The 18,911-nt window shown below is 40.9% G+C and overlaps 1 protein-coding gene across 2 annotated transcripts in view; it reads right to left on the bottom strand.

Annotated features, from left to right (window-relative positions):
• Positions 1–18,911, bottom strand: part of GSK3B (glycogen synthase kinase 3 beta) — a 150,011-nt gene that overhangs the window by 63,253 nt on the left and 67,847 nt on the right. For both annotated transcript variants that reach the window (XM_039558548.1, XM_039558557.1), the window contains exon 3: positions 6,600–6,683. In XM_039558548.1, the coding sequence (XP_039414482.1) occupies positions 6,600–6,683 (84 nt within the window). The remainder of the gene's footprint in view (positions 1–6,599; positions 6,684–18,911) is intronic.

The following is an 18,911-nucleotide window of genomic DNA, read 5'->3' as shown; positions in this document are numbered from 1 at the left end:
AGAAGCCAGCCCTCCCAATAAAATTCCTATTTAAGAACTTTCTTGGGACTTGTTCAAAGCCAGCTGGTTTACATTGTCTACCTCTGATCAATGAAAGAATCTAGGTTCTTAGGTGATGCACTAAGACATTCTTTGTCATTAAAAAAAAAAAAAAACAAACCAAAAAAAACCAAGACATTTTTTGACCTAGTTTTCCCCTCTAAAGAGAGGTTACCATAAAGGAAAAGGTAACACATTAAAATAATTTCCTGGATGATTCTTGTTTATTATTGCCCTGTGAAGTCCTTAAGCTTACAGCTGTACTTCCAAGGAGAAATAATTTCTATGAAGTTGGAAACATCTGCCTAACATCTAAAAGGTGGGACTCATCTATCGTCTTTGACATGAGTGATCTGTGGATATCTGAACCCCAGCTCCCAAGCAGGGACTGTGCCATAAACTGGCCATAAATCTGTTGGAAGATGAAAACTAATAGATGATGTTCAGATCACTGGACTGCCCTGCATACCTTGTGATGGAAACAAAAAGCAGAGTCTTTGGAGATCCACTGTTTTCTTGACTGTTCAACTACCTTCCAGAGTGAGTAGGAATTTCTGAATCAGGATATATCCATGACAAAAAGCCAGGCAAGACAACACATAGCAATGGTTCAAACTACCTGCCTGCCTCAGGACAAACAACACAAGCTGCTTTCGTAAAGCCTATCCAACACTGAGAAGATGAGAGCACAAGCTAGAGCTGTCAGAGGAGTGACTTGAGAACAGAAGAGCGACCAGCCAGATGTACTGGATGGCTCACTGGTCTAGAGAGACATCTCTGAGCTTCCTGTTTTCACTGCAGGCACCTCCCACACTGAGGATGATCTAGCCACTGCTGCCTACTCTGCTCCTGTGAAGCCCTATCACTACAGCAGATAAAACTGCTATTTCTAATAACAAAACCTACTCAAAAACAGAGACTGCTCATAACTACAACTAAGGAAATTCCCAGCATGTTGCGAACCCTAACAGCAGTAACTGATAATCATTATATGATGACTGGCGCCCTTTTTGAAATGAGTTTGGCAGGCCTCAGGCAAGGACTACAGAGATACCAACATCACAAAACTCCTCATAATTGGCATTAATTGCTCCTTTGTTGACAGCACAGAAGATCTGCCAGGGATTGAATGAATGGCAGTTATTAAATTCATCTCTAGTGATGGCCCTTCAGCACATTACTAGGCTGGTGCAGAGCATTCACATAGACTGTCAGTGCAAAATTTGGCTCAAGGCTCTTTTAATTGACCTTTTTATGCAGCACCTCCTCTTTAAACAACAAAAAAAAAAAAGTTAAACTAAGAAACCAAATGGTTCCTGTTTCAACAGTGAACAGAATGGATGATCCTTACACAAGGAGTCATCTGAACACTCCTGCAAGAAAGAATGTTCATATCTCTCTGAAGGTGGAAGATGTAAGAAGGATATGAACTTAAATAAACACCAAAAGCTTGCAAATCAGACAGTTGCCCTCTTCCAAACTTCTTCATTGCAGTTTAATACAGTGCTGCCAAAGCACGAGATAGTGCACAGAAGCTTATCGATGCAGCTCAACATGTATCTCCTGCATTTTAAACTTCAGCCTAAGTCTGTGGGAGTAAATTTCCATCCTGAGTCTTCATGGACTTTTGGCTACATGCCCTTATTGCCAAGGATAAATAAGACCTGACATCAATTACAGCATGCAGAAGGGCCAGCTCAGCCTCCAAAAAAGCATCGGCATATTGCCTATTTGTGATCTCTCTCCGCTTCCACTTGTGCTTGACTCCTCTGAATACTAAGCCACCTTAAAGAGGAAAAACTAAAGGGACATAACCACAGGTGCAATTACTCAACAAAAATTGTATTTACTTTTACATGATTTGATGCAGAAACAAGTGCCTCCAGTAACTTTTCATCCTCTTTTGGACACAAGTATGGATCAATCAGTCTATTAAACACTCAAAAATATCCATACAAGCCTGGCAGTTATGAAATGCCACAAAGACCTAACCAGAAATAGTGAGGGATAAAAAGAGTGGAGTTAGGAACTCTTTTCAGGTTTTACACAGCCTAAGTAATTTTACTTGACAGCCACTGATTTAAGAAGTTAGGTCATTCTGTAAAACATCAGGGAATACTCTAAGCAAAGGAGTCAGAGGAATTATTTACTATATTCATGTTTCCCCTGCCTGGAAACATGGCTTGAGAGGTTCTCAGCAGAATTAGGCTAGAAAGGACAGGTGGCAAGACCATCTCCCCCTGCAAAAGTAAATCAAGACCTACATTTTTGTATCATGCTAAATGCAAAGCAGTTCCTGAAATTAAGGAAATGTAGCAAAAATCAACCCTGAAATATATGCCTTCCTAATACAGTCTGATCTACAGTGGAAAGCTGACAGGCAAACCAGGCATCTTGTTCCAGATCTTATTCTAAGGCATAATACCAAACCTATCAAACAGTGGAGCTGGCTAGCCCTAAAATCTTGCCCATTTTCTCCAAGAATTACCTAGAAAACCATGAATCAGAAATACAGCATGGAAAAGACTTGTGACTATTTTCACCAGGAAAATCTTTCATACACAATTTAACCCATTATTTGGTTATTTTTTCTTTCCCTCTGGCTCATTCCACCAGATATAATTAATTTCACATTTTAGATTACTGAAAAGCACATTACAGCTACAAAAGTCAGTGCCCTGCTATCAGATATCTCATACAGCCTCAAAAGAAGAAAAAATCAGAACCTACTCTGAAAAATTCATTAAGGAAGAGACTTTTGAAAAAAACTGGGTTATCCAACAGGTCTGACAAATGTCTGTAAACTTTCAAAAAGCATGAATCAAGAAGGAAATAGTTTATAGCAGCAACTTGAATGCCAAGCCTGTCAACTGTCATCTTAATATAAATTACATACCTCCTTTGAGCTCTTTTGGACTAGAAATCATTAGTCAAACATGATTAATATGTAGTCAGTACTCAGAACAACTTTTTATATCTATATATACACATAAAGGTATAAATATATGCGTGCATGTATATATACACACATACACACTTTGCCATATAAAGGCAATACAAATTCAAAGATGCTCAGACAAGAGGGAGTCATCCAGTCACAAAAAAGAAAGGAAAATAAATCAGCCAAAGCCATGTTTGATGCACGATTTTCATGTTGCTAAGGCTTGATGGCTTTTGTCAAAAGCAGGAAAGAAGTTTAAGCAAATGGGAGACATAAAAAGGAGAGTTCATCACAAGGAAAAAGAAAAGATAGGGAGCTCAAGCCCTTCAACCAGTTCCACAGATAGCCTGCAGAAACAGCTAATGGAGAGCTCCAAATACCTACAGACTAGGGCTACAACTTGGATGCGGCTAAGGAATGGTCTTACTAGCAAGTGCTTTTTAGACTTGTTTTTCTATTTGATACTTTTCCAGTTTTCTAATCAAGAATGAAACCCTGCTTTGCTAGAATGAAGCTAGTTTTAAGGTTTCCCAGTGTCTAAAAATACCTAGCAATTAAAATGAACTAAAGTGACTGTTAGGCACATGGCTGTCAAAGAGTGCCAGTCTGACTGGATTTGGAGAAATCCTTTGCAATATCTCTAAATCAAGACAGATTTAAGTTTCTTGGACACCAGCCAAAAAAACAAACAAACAAACAAACAAAACCAGAAAGAAAAGTCTCTGGGCTTAGAGAAGCGGGTGTCAAGCACCAGGGAGGAAGGGAGAAGTCCAAGCAACATGAACAGGTGGAGTAAGCACAGTGGCATGAAAATCTTTATGCAAAAGAATGGTTGATATATAAGTATCAAAATTTCATTAAAGACATCAGCAGGATAAGAGTTACCTCTGAGATTTTCCCATCACTGCTACACTTAATTATCACAAACACAGATTAATGGCAGAGGATTATCAAGTTCCTTACAAAGACAGTCAACAACTGCAAGCCCAACTCATCACTAAACATTTTCTGCTACACAATTCTTGGATTTTTATATTACTCTTTCCATTGGACTTGGTTTCAATAATCAGTTTATATAAACCTCTGGGGACGTATCATCTGTATCTGCAACTGCTTCCTACACATCCTTCCTGGTTACCAGATGGGACATTACACTCTTCTCCCTTCTCCACTCCCCAGACAGAAAGTTTTATTATGAGGGTAACACAAAGGAAAAGATGTTATTGCTTCCCAAAACTGACAAAAACATGATAAGAAAAGTTCTCCTTCCTTCCCACATAAACTTCAGCAGAACACCAACTTGCTGCTGCCTAGAGCTTTTCCCAAGCAGCAGAAAAACTCCAGCCCCCTTCCTCCTAGCAGAGCACCAGTCTGCTACAAGGCAAGAACAACAACCTGTTATACCTCCTAGTCCATGGAGGAAAAGCTGTGGCAAGCTACTGTGCTAACACGCAGCTTGTGTTTGCTACAGCTTCTTCTGCAGGTGTTTCCTGAGAGCTGCAAGAAAGGGCAGGAGTCACGCATGCTATCACACAGTTATCTTCACATGCTGCCACCTACGTGGAAATACTTGCAAGCCAATTATGTGTCATTTTGCATTGAACTGCAAGAGACCTTGCAACCTGAACTGCAGCATTACACTGCTCATGTTCTGCTGGGTGTGTGCTGGCCCCAAGGACTTGTACCCATTTGTCCTATTTTGCAACAGCGTAGCAGTGGAAATCTCAAAGGTACAGAGCAGAGGCATGAAGACCAAAGAGCAGCAAGTAACGTGGAAGAAAACTTTTCATTGAAGCATAAAGATTCACTGGCCATGGACAGAGACCACATTTTTAAAAGCAAAACTAGTGCTGCCAAAAATCAGCCATGTGGAGTTGAAACAGCAGAACGGAAAATCCAGTCTCAAGCTCAATGTCATTTAAAGGTTTCCAAAAGAGTTTTTCTCAAGTTACTGTTACACAAAAGCTCCTGGGGACAGAGTTCTGAGCAGTTTTAAAACTCACTGTTTGCAGGAGATTTTTGAAAGCCATTAGATAAGGCAGTTGTCTTCTGTTTGTCCAGGAAATTCTATTTCGCTCCAGTCAAGTTACAAGCTGCTTAAAAAAACCCAACCAACCAACAAAAAATCCCAAACCCGCCTTCACAGTATTTTCCTTTTTGCACTCATGCTACTTGAGGAATTTCTGTTTATGAATAAAATACAGCTTAAAAAAATGACACCGCACTAACCACAAAACAGCCACAGCTGAAAATGCTTGTTATCACCAGCCAAGGGCAAGGAAGGAAAAGGGAGGTTGATAAAAAAAAAAATTCAAAACCCCTAAATCATATTTCTCCTTGAATGCTGTGGTTTTGCAAGCTTTCTATAGGCACAGGCAAGGTACAGGGCCAGGTGCCCCCCAAAATACCTCTCAGAGAGGCAACAGCAGATCTCCTCCAATTATCCCCCTGTGCACTGCACACGACTGCAGTGCCCTGCCAAAAGCAACTTATCCTGGAGAAGTCAGCTCTTTTTCTGGCTCCAAAGACCATGAAATGGGTGGGCTGCCCCTCTCAGTCTGCTGACCCACTTTATGAACCTGCAGTTAACAGCCTGCCAGTAGCTATCAGCTCTCATATACAGCCTTTCACAGCACTACAGACAAGTGTACCAGCATCTGAAGACAACTAAGGATGCAATCTGCCTTACAAAATGAACATAATGGCAGCATTTATATAAATTATCTAAAAATTATATAAATATTTATAACAATATATAGAAAGATCAGAGAAAATTCAGAAGATCATCTAGCTCATTTCCCAACCTCACAACTTACATTAACTCCCACATAGACCACAATGACTTTTTTTTTACTCCATGGATGATTCTGCTTTAAGGGTAAGGTTGGATCAGATGCCATCTTGAAGTCCATTTCATCCTGAATTCTCCTATGGTTTATAAAATGCTGATACATACTTAGATAAGGAACGCATTCTAATTTCACATTAAAACTAAACTTTGTAAGCCCTTGTTAAAAGAACCAAGGAACTTTTAAACCTGGACTGAACGAAATCAAATGTCAGTATCTACTTCTTGAGATTTATTAAATCCAGCTATTCGCTCTCTCTTCTGGAGCACAAACACTCTGACAAATGCTACAATCACATCATCATATATTATTCTTTCCTCTGGGCTCTGAAATGCAGCCTGTGTCTGGAACAGATGCACAAGGAAGGGGGACAGAAGCATAAAAAGACTCGGTCTGGGAAAAGTCACATAAATGCTTTAAATCTAAAATTTTTAACACTGAATCCTAGAAAACATGTCTCTGCACATACAGGAAGGTAATGCTAGAACACATAAACAAAGCCCAGCTGTGATCCACTAAATTAAGAAAAAGGCAGTGCATATGCAAATCTGCTGCATTCCTGTTGTATTTTTAGTGTAACACTGCTCCTTATGCACCCTACACTTCTATACTGAAAAACATCTGCCCCAGTATGACCTGTTGGGCACCACTTTAGCATTTGCTCAGTGTTATATGTCTAGTATCTTCACACTTCTGTCTCTAGACATTCAGACAGGTCAGTTATACCCCAGACAGTTAGCAGGATGCATTCCTTTGTTTTTCGTTCTTACCTTCTCTCCACTAGAGTAGAAGAAATAACGCAATCGGACAATGTTACAATGATCCAACTTTCTCATAATCTGGAGCTCTCTGTTCTGAAACAAGAGAAAATCAAACAATTAGAAAAACTTTCTGTGGAAAAAGGTAAAGTACCACCATGAACACTTTAATATACAGATACAGAAGTTGACAAACCAAAGAAAAACAAACTTGGAAAGAGGCAACAGCTTTCACATGTTCATTAGCATTTATTGCAATTGCTTTATCATGGAGAATATTGCCAACTTTGAGTACATCTTCTCTCTAAAATAAACGTCCACAAATCCATCACATAATCCAAGAATTACCTATTTGCATTATCAAAGGGTCAGTGGTAAAAGGCAAGAAGACATTAACTTTCCATTTTTATTTTCTGATCTTATAATAATACAGTGTATCAACCAGAAGGATAGGAAGCCTATCCCCTTTGAATACTGTAAAAATAATGCAAACATTGTAAAAGCAAACATAACATTTCCACCTACACTCCCACCCTCCTCTACAGTGCAAGAGAGGTTTGTAACAAAATATCTTTTCCTCTACTATTCTTTTTGCAATACCAACAAAAAGCACCTGAAATTGATTAGGTAACTCAATTTCCACTTTTTTTCAAACAAGGTTAAACCAGGTTTAGACAGACAGAATAACAGCCTTATTTTCCCATTTTATATCAACCTGAAAAAGCTGTTAAAATCAGTTCATCACATGCATGATAAACTGGGGACTTTCCTGCAATATCAGTTATAAATGAGGCCTGAACAAATGAAGGATCTTACAGCCTGACAGATAAAAACAAGTGAAGTTTTGAATTGCAGGTATGAATAAAAACAAGCAAGTAAAATTAGCACTGCTGTGTTTGTCACACTTCATTCCCCAGCTGTTGCTACAATACTTTTTTCCTCTAGTCACATTTACACATCACTGGTTTTCCTTTCTCAATTAATATGCAATCTGCAGCTACAAAAATAGAAGGTATTCCACTTTTTACTTTGATCACAGGATTGCTAATCATACAAGCTAAACTAGCAAGAACCAATACACTAGACTAATTCACTGGCCTTAACTAGTATCATTAACTCTGGCCAAGTTCAGGAGTATTTGGGAGGAGAATTCTTTAGCCACCACATATTTTCACACTTAAATGCACAAAGCTAACACCCACTTTACGTAGTGCTGCTGTCAAAAGAATGATTTCAGATTCTGTGTTATCAGAGGGTCACGTACGGTGTCTGTCACTACAATTAACTGTTAAGGAATGCCACAAGAACCACCCAGAGCTTCTAATGTGAACATGGCTACAAACTCTGCTTTTAATTCCTCTAAGCCATGTAGCCTTAAAAAAAAGAGGTGCTAGATACGATGCAGTATCATTAATCCTATCAACCCTGCCACCCGCTGACTGAGAAAATACTTCAGTATTAGCCAGCTCTTTACAAACACGAGTGACATCTCATACAGTTATCAGTTAGCAATTACCCAGCCAGTAGCTAAGGAGAACGCAAGTCCCTCCCTGAGCCTGCCCAGCCTCTGAACAGATTAAAGCCTAAGACTGATCAGTGCATACCAAGACAGGCCTATTTCTACACTGAAAGATGAAGAGAGAAAGTAAGAGAAAGCAAGGAGAGATCACTGAGGCTTTCATGTAGTTCCTGAGATCTTATGGAGTGAATCTGTGAAAAAGAAATACAGGCTTCACCACATAACCTCGTCAATATGCCTCACATCTCACAGAGAAAAGCATGCTCCTGGTAGGAACAGGAGCTCACATATACCCCGCTTACTCATTCTTTATTAAATGCAGTGAAAAATAAATCAATTTTGGGAGTCGTGGCTGGGGTTCCTGTGCTGCACAGCACAAGGCAAACTTCAGACCAACAGAATCTCATCCACTTGTCTTGTGCAAACCACTGCTGGCCCAGGGGTATCTCCCTGCACCTTACAACATGGGGCAGATTTCAACTAGTGAGTCAAAGCAGGGATGGCTCTAGATCCCACTGGTTTCAGAATCCCCTATTATGACAGAAAATTAATTTCTCCAGTTAGCTTTTATGGCACTTAAGAGTGTTATTATAGGACTAAATCTAACACTGCAGGTTCTAGCACCTCAACCAAATTCCACCAGCATTTCATAGCCCAACATATAGCAAGTAATTTCTTCTTCCCTTTCTCATACTGACTGTGAGATGGGAATAATACTTTTTATCTCATGGATTTACTGGAAGAAACATGAATATGCTAAGCATTAATGTGCAAATATTATTTTGGCAATATCTCTACCAGCTTCTTAAAATACCCGTGCATACTCTAAGTCAGGTTATCGCTCCGTATTCTTTAGATAGTGTGTACATGCTGATTGGATACACTGGAAAAAAGAAATCAGCAAAAGTTATTCTAATGCTAGGCTGAAGTTATATTTATACTCTGGTATCTCATCCTAGTGCAAGCACAGTCTCTGCCCACTGTGATGCTTTCCACTTTGATCCACCTCCTTCAGCTCTCATCCCGACCATCTGCTACAGCTGCACAAAGAGTGTTTCAAGAGGTGCTAATATCAGGGATAAGTCATAAACCAGTTACACAGTAACCTATATCTTGCATCCTGTGACTAGGCAGAAGGAAACATATCTAAACTGCAATCTTAGCCAAACAGTCACCTCAGCTATCTTAAAACCAAGCTGATTTCTAATCACCACTCCCTGGTGGAGTTAAAACTGGAAATACTTGAACAGTTGCAAAGCTCGAATTGGATATGGCAGGGAAACAGCTACTGATGTTCATGTAAAAGAATTAATTTTTTTTCACATGAATACTTCCAAGTAGGCTCACTTTATCATACACTTCCCTGTATACATCTTAAATAAATAACAACCTTTTCACATTATGATGTGGGCTATTAAATACCAGTGCAGAAATGCATGGAGAGGAAGGGGAAATATCAGATTATAACCAGAAAACCTTTAGTGAAATGAACAGTGACAGATGTCATGCACCAAGTGCAAGAGACAAAATGCATGTCTAAAGACAATGCAAACTAAAATCATTTCAAAACATGCTGATGAGAAAGGCTGACAGTGCACGTTCAAACTACAGGGTGGGTGAAAACCTAAAGCTCATGCTTGTCCTTAACTCATCATTTTTTCTTCCAAGAAACATGGATGCTAAGTCAAAAACTCTACGACGAGGAAGTTATTGTAATTTCCTGCTCTCCCATCTGTTCGACATGAAGGAAAGGGTTTAGTTTTCTAACTGAACGAGTGTACCAGGCCTGGTAAGCACTGTAGAAGGCAATACCCTTCAGTGCCAGCCTTGCCACAAGAGAGGACCTAGCAGACATCTGATCCCACCAAAACGTGCTGCTGCAGCACGTGTTCCTTTGAGGAGCCACAAACCAAAGGGACTATGAACGGATTACTCAACAGATTTTCTGCAGTTCAATTTCTTCATCTAAAATAGATTTCTTTATCCAGAAGGCAAAGGCTGCTGATGCAGACTGCTTTATGATCAGTGCATTTAAGCCTTTCACTAACTACTGAAGCAAACCCCATGTGACAAAACCCTGTTCATCACTTATGAAAGTAACTTTCCTAGACCAGCCTGCCTCTTATCTGTTCATTATATTGAAGAAAACTGGTTGCTCATCAAGGTTGAAGATTTGGTTAAAGATTGCCAAGACATCAGATTTATAACTTCAAAGTACAGCTAATAAAGTTCGCGCACAAGGATTCATGCCTTCTCTCCTAAGTTACAACCCCAATTCCTCAGAGCTGTGCTGCAGGTGACACCATACCACCAAAGCAAGGTCATTTCTGCCTCACTACTGTAATCTGCTATTACAGACTAGGATAACCATCGCTCCCTGCCACACACACTCCCTTTCCTCCTCATACAGGGAGTTCTAGAGCTAAGCCAGTTTGCATTCCTCACTCCTAGTCTGATTCTTTGCCTTCTCCCTGTCTCACACCCCCCCCATCCCCTTCTCCCTCCTCTCCTTACAGCAAGGGATAAAATGACTGGATCATCAGAGATGAGGCTTTATGGACTTGCAAGTTCCTGAACTGGACTAGAGCGAATAAAGGTGAAAGGTTTTGTACAGCTCATGTCAGCCTGACGTTGTTAATATACATCCAGTGAAGTGGTGAAGTATCACCTGGATCCAGTTCAGAAGAGAATTCCTCAGTTTTCTTAGCTGAAGGGCATGCTGGGTTTTAGTTTTTGTTTTTCTTCTGAAAAAGAAGAAAAACCTCTTTAAAGTCTCGGCAAGGTTCTTTGAGGGTTATGTTCAGTGCAGATGAAATGGGAGAAATTAGGAATTTATATTTTTGCTTCGTGTCACACCAAGGACACGGCCTGGTTATTTTGAACAGATGAAATTATTGTACATCTTGAACTTTCAGAGAAGATACCTTTAGATGGAAAGGCAGGATAACCTACCAGTCTAATTCAACAAGTACCTTCAGCATCAGACTTCTTGCTTAAATCAAGTAGGACCAGCAACTAATGTTAATGCTTATTTTTGCACTTTTGGAAGTAATTGTTAATATTCTTGGTGTAATACCTTCAAATGATGAAGCTCGATACCTTGCATTCTTCTATCAGATTGGAAAAACAGCACATGGAGTGTAATTGCATGAACTGTGGCATTACAGATGGATGGAAGCAGCACAGGTAGAGCCAAATTTCTCAGTATACACACATATTCCTGCTCTTGTATATGTCATGGTTACTGTTTCCTCCTTTTCTCTGCTTCTACTTCTAATCTTCCCCATCCTACCACATTTCTTACCCTTCATAAAGGTGTTCCCACAGTGAACAGCAGGAAGAGAAAGCCATGGGCAAAGCTGGGGAAGAAACCAGTTTCCAGCAGGAGGCATGAAGACAGTGATGAAGCAGCAGGGCTTGCTTTTCCCCCCACCCTGCTTCTTCCCACTTCTACACCCAGAATGACTTGTCACGTCCATTCACCTTCACCTGCTGCACTGCTGAGCCTGCCCCAAGAACAGGCTCAGGCCAAAACCTCGACAGATTCGAAGCATTTTTCATCCAGCAGCAATAAAGCTCTTTATCCTGACCCTCTTCCACCACAAGAAAAAGGCTGGACTCCAAGCACAGGGCAGCAGGCGCATACTGACAGGGCTTTCAGTGTGATCCTAGCCAGCTACTATCAATGCCTTGCAGAGACAGCTGATTGCACAACAATGAAGCCATCCCTCCTAGACTAAGCTTTGCAAAACCTACCAAAACAAAAACATTCAAGACCACAGAGGATGTCATTGAAATAGCACCTTCAGGTTACCAAGGGGTAGTGGGATCACAAACCCCAGCATATTTAGCATATTTGCACTAATATTGTTACTGAAGCTCCAATCCTAGCCTGTGTGGTTTGTCCTAAGCTTAGCAATACAGTCTGCAAAATAAAAGGTGTACCATATCTTCTCTAAAAAGAAGTGGCCTCACCCATTCCTCCAAAGAAGGATGTCAAACACCATCAATCACAAAACTGCTTTTAACACTGTCTTGATGTCAGCAAAAGTATTACAGAAACTACTCTCACAGAACTGACTTTCACAGATATATGATAGTTGAGGCATTTTACAGAATACAGGCCAATTCCTACATCCATCCTGCCCCAAGATCTCACAAATACATTAGTGCTTCGAGGAAAAAGTAGTGCAAAAGGGCCTTAACTACAGAAGCCTTGGCTGGGAATCTGTCCATTCTGGTCATCAATAGCTACCCACCCATGTTAAGTCCATTTTTTAGGCAAGCAATTTAAAGCAGAGATAAATGTCAACAGGGATCAGAGTTTTCCTCATTTACGTTTGAGGCGTGGATTCGGACAAAGCCCCAGTCTCCCTTTCCTGCCAGTCACAGCATATTTACAACACCAGCAGATCTAATTTGGGGTGGTCTCCATTTTTAGCACATCTGTTAGTCTCAAACTCACGCAATCATGACCTTTATTCCAAAAGCAGAGGACAGTGCCAACAAATAAATACTATCTACTAATTATCTGCATCTGTGACATACCAAGAGCTGTAATGCCACAACACCCACCACCCAGTTCCTGCTGTTCCATCCATTACTGTAAATACTTGGAGCCCAACATAAGTCCACGTACCCTGTCCTGCTGCAACCTCTACCAATGTCTAACACATGCATGTGAACAGAAGCAGTTTTGAGGGCTAGCAGTTGTAGAAACACTCACAATTTATAATCCAAAAAGTCCCAGAAACACAGATCAAATACTAATTTATATATTGCTGACATTCTCAGATTCCCTAGGGAAAAAAAAAAAAGAAACAAAACTAAAACAAAAAATGGTGATAGCCATCAGCAGTTTACAGTTCAAATATAGAATTGCTGCTTTAAATACTCTCACCCTCCACCCCTTCCTTATATCTCTTCCTGCTTGCCATTCGCAGGAATCGCAATCCTCATACAAGGGAAAATCCGAAGGCTAAGTACCTATTCAACATGAGAATAATGAGTGTGTGTGCACTGTGCTACACAAGGGGCATGAGCAGAGGAAGCTGCCAGGGGGTCCAAGATACAGAATGCTTGTGTATGCACTTCTGTGCAACTCGCTGCATTGTGGTTGCATCATGCTCTGTTTCACTACATAACCAGAAGGCATCAAAGGCACCAAACCCAGCTATATCTTGCTACCAAGATCCACAACATTGCCACACTTTTCGCTTTTTTTCATCCCGTGAAAATGGGATAATTAAGATCCCGAAGCGCCAAATGATGGAGATGCACAGCAAGGCTGCACCGCAAAGTGATCCTGATACGCTGGCCTGCAAACCCCCAGAAACGAGTCACAGGAACAAAATGCTTGCCTCAGCTGTATTCTGTCCAAAATTTATTACTGAGCACAGCGACCTTCAGCCTTGGCATGGGTACAGAGCAGGGCAGAAAGTATCAGCTCTGAAAGTTGCAGCAGCAGGCAGGACCTGCCTGAAGAAGCCAGTGGGCAGAGTGTGCTGGGCTGGAGCCAGGCCAGGGCAAGCTGAAGGCGCAGGGTTCAGGCAAGTGTAGGTGGGGCCACCAGCGCACTCCCAACCTGCAAACCCGTGATTTATTAACAGCTCAACTGAAATTAAAGAGCAGGCAGGGGCCACAGGAGTCAAAAATATGCTTTAAATTAAAGTTCTAGAATAATGAGTGAAACAAAAAGTCACATAGCTACCACAAAGGTGGGCTAGATTTCATTAGCCCCTTCAAAACTAGACAGATTTGAACCACAACCATTCAGTAATGAGTGAGCTGACAGGCACACTGGATGAAAATTTAACAAGGTGTGTGAGGTACTAACACACACCTTGTTTTCACCCTGTTAGCTCCTTCGATTCTATTACTGCTCCCAATAAACTCAGGCATTACATCCCTGCTCATGAAGAGACCACGTGCTCTCCAGTTCCTAACTCTTCCCCTAGGCAGTCAGAAATGGCAAGTGCCATATTACGTCATCTCCAGGCTGCTCTCTCCAATGCAGAACACAGTCCCAAGCAGAAAACTTTATCTTCATATAGCTATTACACATAGTTTCCTATTACTGGCAACAGAAATGGCTTATTTGTGTTCTTAAGAGATAAAACAAGCCTTGATCTCTCCAGGGAGAACAGAAGAAGAAGATCTTTTCTTTCATTCCCTTCCTGTATCTCAGCAGTTAATTGAACAGTGGAAGACAAATTCATTAGCTCACTGTTGCCTCTTTGAATGGTAGTGGAGTTTAAGAGCATCTCAGACTTAATATCATCTCTAAATTTCTTCCAACCTTGGAAGCTTGAGACTAAACTTAGAAGACAAACTGATTTCCAGCATCACATCACTTCTAAGCCACAGCCTGATATTTACTACATCATTTTTAAGTGGTTGTTTCAAATACTGTGACCGGATGAACAGCTTGGTTTTACACTTCCATTCTACAGCATCTACTGTGCTCTGCCAGCAGGAAGTCCAGATGCAGGAGGGATTGCAGTACACCCAAGTTAGAAAAACAGAACTAAGTCTGAAACTCAGAGATTGTTCAAGTACTTTATAAGATTGAAATGAAGTGCAGAAGAATAATTGAAAGGAAATAATTTTGTAAAAGGCAGGCCTATGCTTTCAGAGATAACAATACCCATTTTTCTTCAGTGGAAGCACAGAGGATCTCTGTTAAAAAACTCTTACATAGAAATAGCCATCAGATTTTTCCTCATGTTTTGATTTTTCACTCTTCAACTAAGAAGAAAGTATAAAAATGCCTGTAACATCAGTCCTCAGGGAGTCTGCAACATCCTTACAAGAACCTTACAAGAACCTTACACCTGCAATCACAACCAGAACAGGTTGCAATTAATCTATTAATCAAATAAGTTCCAATCTCCCACAGGCATAAGACATTCACTGGGTTGCTAATCACATTATTAAACATTAATGAAATGTTTTATTACTCCTGGCCTTCTCTTCTTACCTATGATGTAGCAGATGCTTCATGCAAACAGATTCCAAAGAACGTGCAAAACAAAGGTAATTTCTCCTCACCCTCCAAAAATATGTTTATATATTTATTTATTTGGGGAACAGGTAAGTGCTGCTCCCAATATTTATTCTTCCTTTGTCTCAGGCGTATTGCTACATGACATGAAAATGCCTGATGTTACAAGTCATGAGGGGTTTTTATTTCAATCCTAATTACTCCCTCAGACCTGAGAGGCAACGTTCAAACTAGAAGACAAAAAAAAGGGAAACAGCAGGTGAAGACTGAGCTGGGAGCAAAGGGAGAGTGGAACTGGCAAGTGGAATTAGCCTGCAGATGATTATTTGCCAAACAGAATAAATTTTCAAGTAGTACAATTTCTTAATAATGAGCTCCCAGATAACTAAGCTTTTAAAGGGTTAACCATTCCCTGCTGAATTCAGAGGGAAGTTGGGCAGCTGCTCCTCTGGGGCTGGGGGAATGGGAGAGGAAATTGGCTCAACTCCAGCAGTGAAGTTAAAATTGGAACTTACGCTCTTTGCCTTATGCATATATACAATAAGCTGTTCTCCCCAAATTCATGTTTGCTTCTCCACCCCCTGGTTTGGTAAGTTTGTCATGAGCAGACAACAAAATTTATTAGCTACTGCTGTAACTAAAAAAAACAACCACATGTGAATATCAGGTATAAGATAAACCTAAAATAAATACCCTACTAAATCTCAGATGATAGCCACACATGTAAGAACGTTTCAACACTCCTTCATAGTTTTATATATAAAAACAAGTCAAGCTTCCCCAAATACATATCTTCGTATTAAAAGGCAGCAGCACATTCTTCCCAGAGCTGCAGAATAATTTCACCAGTTGACCTTTGCTAGATACAAACAACCTATCATACACTTGGAAAAGGAAAGCCAGCTATGTCAAAGTACAAATTCACTATGAGCTGTTGAAGAATTAAGTGTTCCAAGTTGGATAAAACAGGTTATCAGACTTCTTGCTTGAGGGGTTTTTTCCTTAGTCAGCATTAGCGCTTTCAAACATTGTCCCATTTTTCAAGAAATCATTTCCTTTGGCAAAAGGGTGTCACGGCACTAAAATGAAAAGATTAGGAAATCTTCACATTCACTTCTAGCCTAAACTGCCCCAAAAGAAAAAGTACAGAGAAAAACAAGTTTTAGTAACTATTTGCATAACGAGGCATGTTTTTTAAAGACAAATTTAAAAGCAGAGACACAGCACTATGATTAGCTTCACAATTTAGTCACATTAAAAAGGAATAGAGATCTCCCAAAAAAAGAAAGGTGCAGAAAGAAATTATTTCATATGTGAGGTGAGCACTATGAATTTAAAGTGCACTTTAAGCAGATTTCAAAAGGCTACACTACCACCTCATGGGCTTCCAGTTTCAGAGTTTCCCAAGCACCAGGTCCAGCTGGACCAACACAGGGCGGGGGCAACCTAACTACCATGAAGCCCAGTCCTTCTTCACCCAGTAAGTGCAAAAATCACAGAATCACAGAATGGTTTGGGTCAGAAGGGACCTTTGAGATCATCTAGGTCCAACCTCTCTGCCGTGGGCAGGGACACCTCCCACTAGACCAGACTGCACAGAGCCCCATCCAATCCAGCCTTGAACACTTCCAGGACTGAGGCATCCACAGTTTCTCTGGGCAGCCTGTTCCAGTGCCTGACCACTTCCACAAGGAAGAATTTTTTCTTAACATCTCATCTAAACCTACCTTCTTTCAGCTTAAATCCATTCCCCCTTGTCCTATCACTACATGCCCTTGTAAAAAGTCCCTCTCCACATCTATTGTAACCTCCTTTAGGTGCTGGTAGGCTGCTCTAGGATCGCCCTGGAGCCTTCTCTTTTCCAGGCTGAACAGCTGCAACTCTCTCAGCCTGTTTTTATAGGAGAGCTGCTCCAGGAAGCTTTGGGAGCATCCTGGCTTCCACCTTGCTTCCAGAATAAAATGAGAATTTGCACATAACTCTGTAGCAAGTAAATGGAAGAGAACTGCTAAAAACGAGGGACTGAGGGAACGAAGATGACTTGGTCAGATCAATCATGTTGGCACCACATCATCCAAAGGCTGGTCAGCAGCCATCACCAGATGCTTCCAAAGAAGTTCCTAGTCATCTGGGACCCTAAAACCTGAAGACATGGAAATTTAGCCTCTCTTTACTGAACTTGTAAGTTGTTTCCAAAAATGCAGTTGTAGAAGAGGCTCAATGCAAGTCTATCACAAATTATTTCAGAAATTGTTTCCTACACCACCTACCACCTTTTCAATGGACTATGCATTCTTTTGTTTAACATACAGTGCTAGAGAGGATTCTCATAGATTAATTCATTAAAACATCTACTGTTAATAATAACGCAAGATGCAAAACCTTCACTGACCTTGCCATATACTTCCCACTGCAAGATCTTACTTTCATTATTTAAGAAGATCTCCCACTACACACATCATGCAGAATAGACATGCTGTCGAGATGACCTGGAGTTGAGTCATGATCCTGCCCCTCTACTCGGCTTCACTGAGGTCACATCTGGAGTGCTGTGTCCAGTTTTGGGATCCTCAGTCCAAGAGAGACATGGAGCTCCTGGAGTGGGTTCAGCAAAGCACAACGAAAATGATGAAGGTACTGGAGCATCTCACTTATGAGGAACGGCTGAGGGAGCTGGGCCTGTTCAGCCTTGAGAAGAGACGACTAAGAGGGGACCTCATCTATGTAAGTAGCTGAAGGGAGGGTGTCAAGAGGATGGAGCCAGGCTTTTCTTGGTGGTGCCAAACAGTTGGACAAGAGGCAATGGGTAGAAATGGATGGACAGGAAGTTCCGCCTGAACATGAGGGAAGAACTTCTTTACTGTGCAGTTAACCACGCACTGGAACACGTTGACCAGAGAGATTGTGGAGTCTCCCTCACAGGAGATATTAAAGAACCATTTGGAAGCAATGCTGTGGCATGTGCTCTGGGATGGCACTGCTTGAGCAGGGAGGCTGGAACAGATGACCCACTGTGGTCCCTTACAACCTCACCCATTTTGTGATTCTGTGAATTAATTTCCTTGCCCCACACCTAACCAGTGAAAATGTCTTTTCCACATTTTGTTGAAATCAAACTCTACACAAAGGGTGCTGAGAATGTTTTGCATTCACAATCCCAACACTATGAAATAATGAAGATTACTGCCTGCTAAGGATGTGGTACTGCCTGCCTTGCTTATGTAAGCAAGACACTATCACTCCCTACACATCCTGCACACAAGGTTAGGTTAAGACAAGAGTCACCGTATCTTGTGCTCACTGTATACTTACACTCAGGAAAATTCAAATAAATTTTAAAGGTGAATCAGTTAAAACTTTCTACATTGTTTAGTTGGACAGCTGAATTTAGAAAGGTCTCAGACACATTTATTTCTCTTTCCAAGTTCATTATCTACTCAAGTCAGCTACAGCATTATCACCCACAAGCAGATCCATGCAGACAAGCCAGTAGGACACTATACCACAGCTCAGTGCTCCACCAGGAAGGGACTTTCTACTACCACCTGCACACAGCACTGTGCTTTTGGACTGGGTACAGGCTGTTCCCACTAGCAAGGAGGACTCTTTCCAAGAGATACTCATCAGGTTAAATCCAAACAAGAGTCCTTGCATTGTTTATCCTTCCTGCTAATTGATGGCCTTCATGCTGCCACAGAAATTGTTCAGTGAATACACTGACACTGTTACGCCTCCAACACCCCAGGCAACCCTCAACATGCCCTAGTTTTCCTTATGTCTCATACTACTTTCTTGTCCTACT

Source organism: Corvus cornix, chromosome 1, assembly GCF_000738735.6.
Source record: "Corvus cornix cornix isolate S_Up_H32 chromosome 1, ASM73873v5, whole genome shotgun sequence".
Taxonomy (NCBI): Eukaryota; Metazoa; Chordata; class Aves; order Passeriformes; family Corvidae; genus Corvus; species Corvus cornix.
The sequence above is the reverse complement of the archived record's forward strand: the minus strand, read 5'-3'. Positions and strand labels throughout refer to the sequence as shown.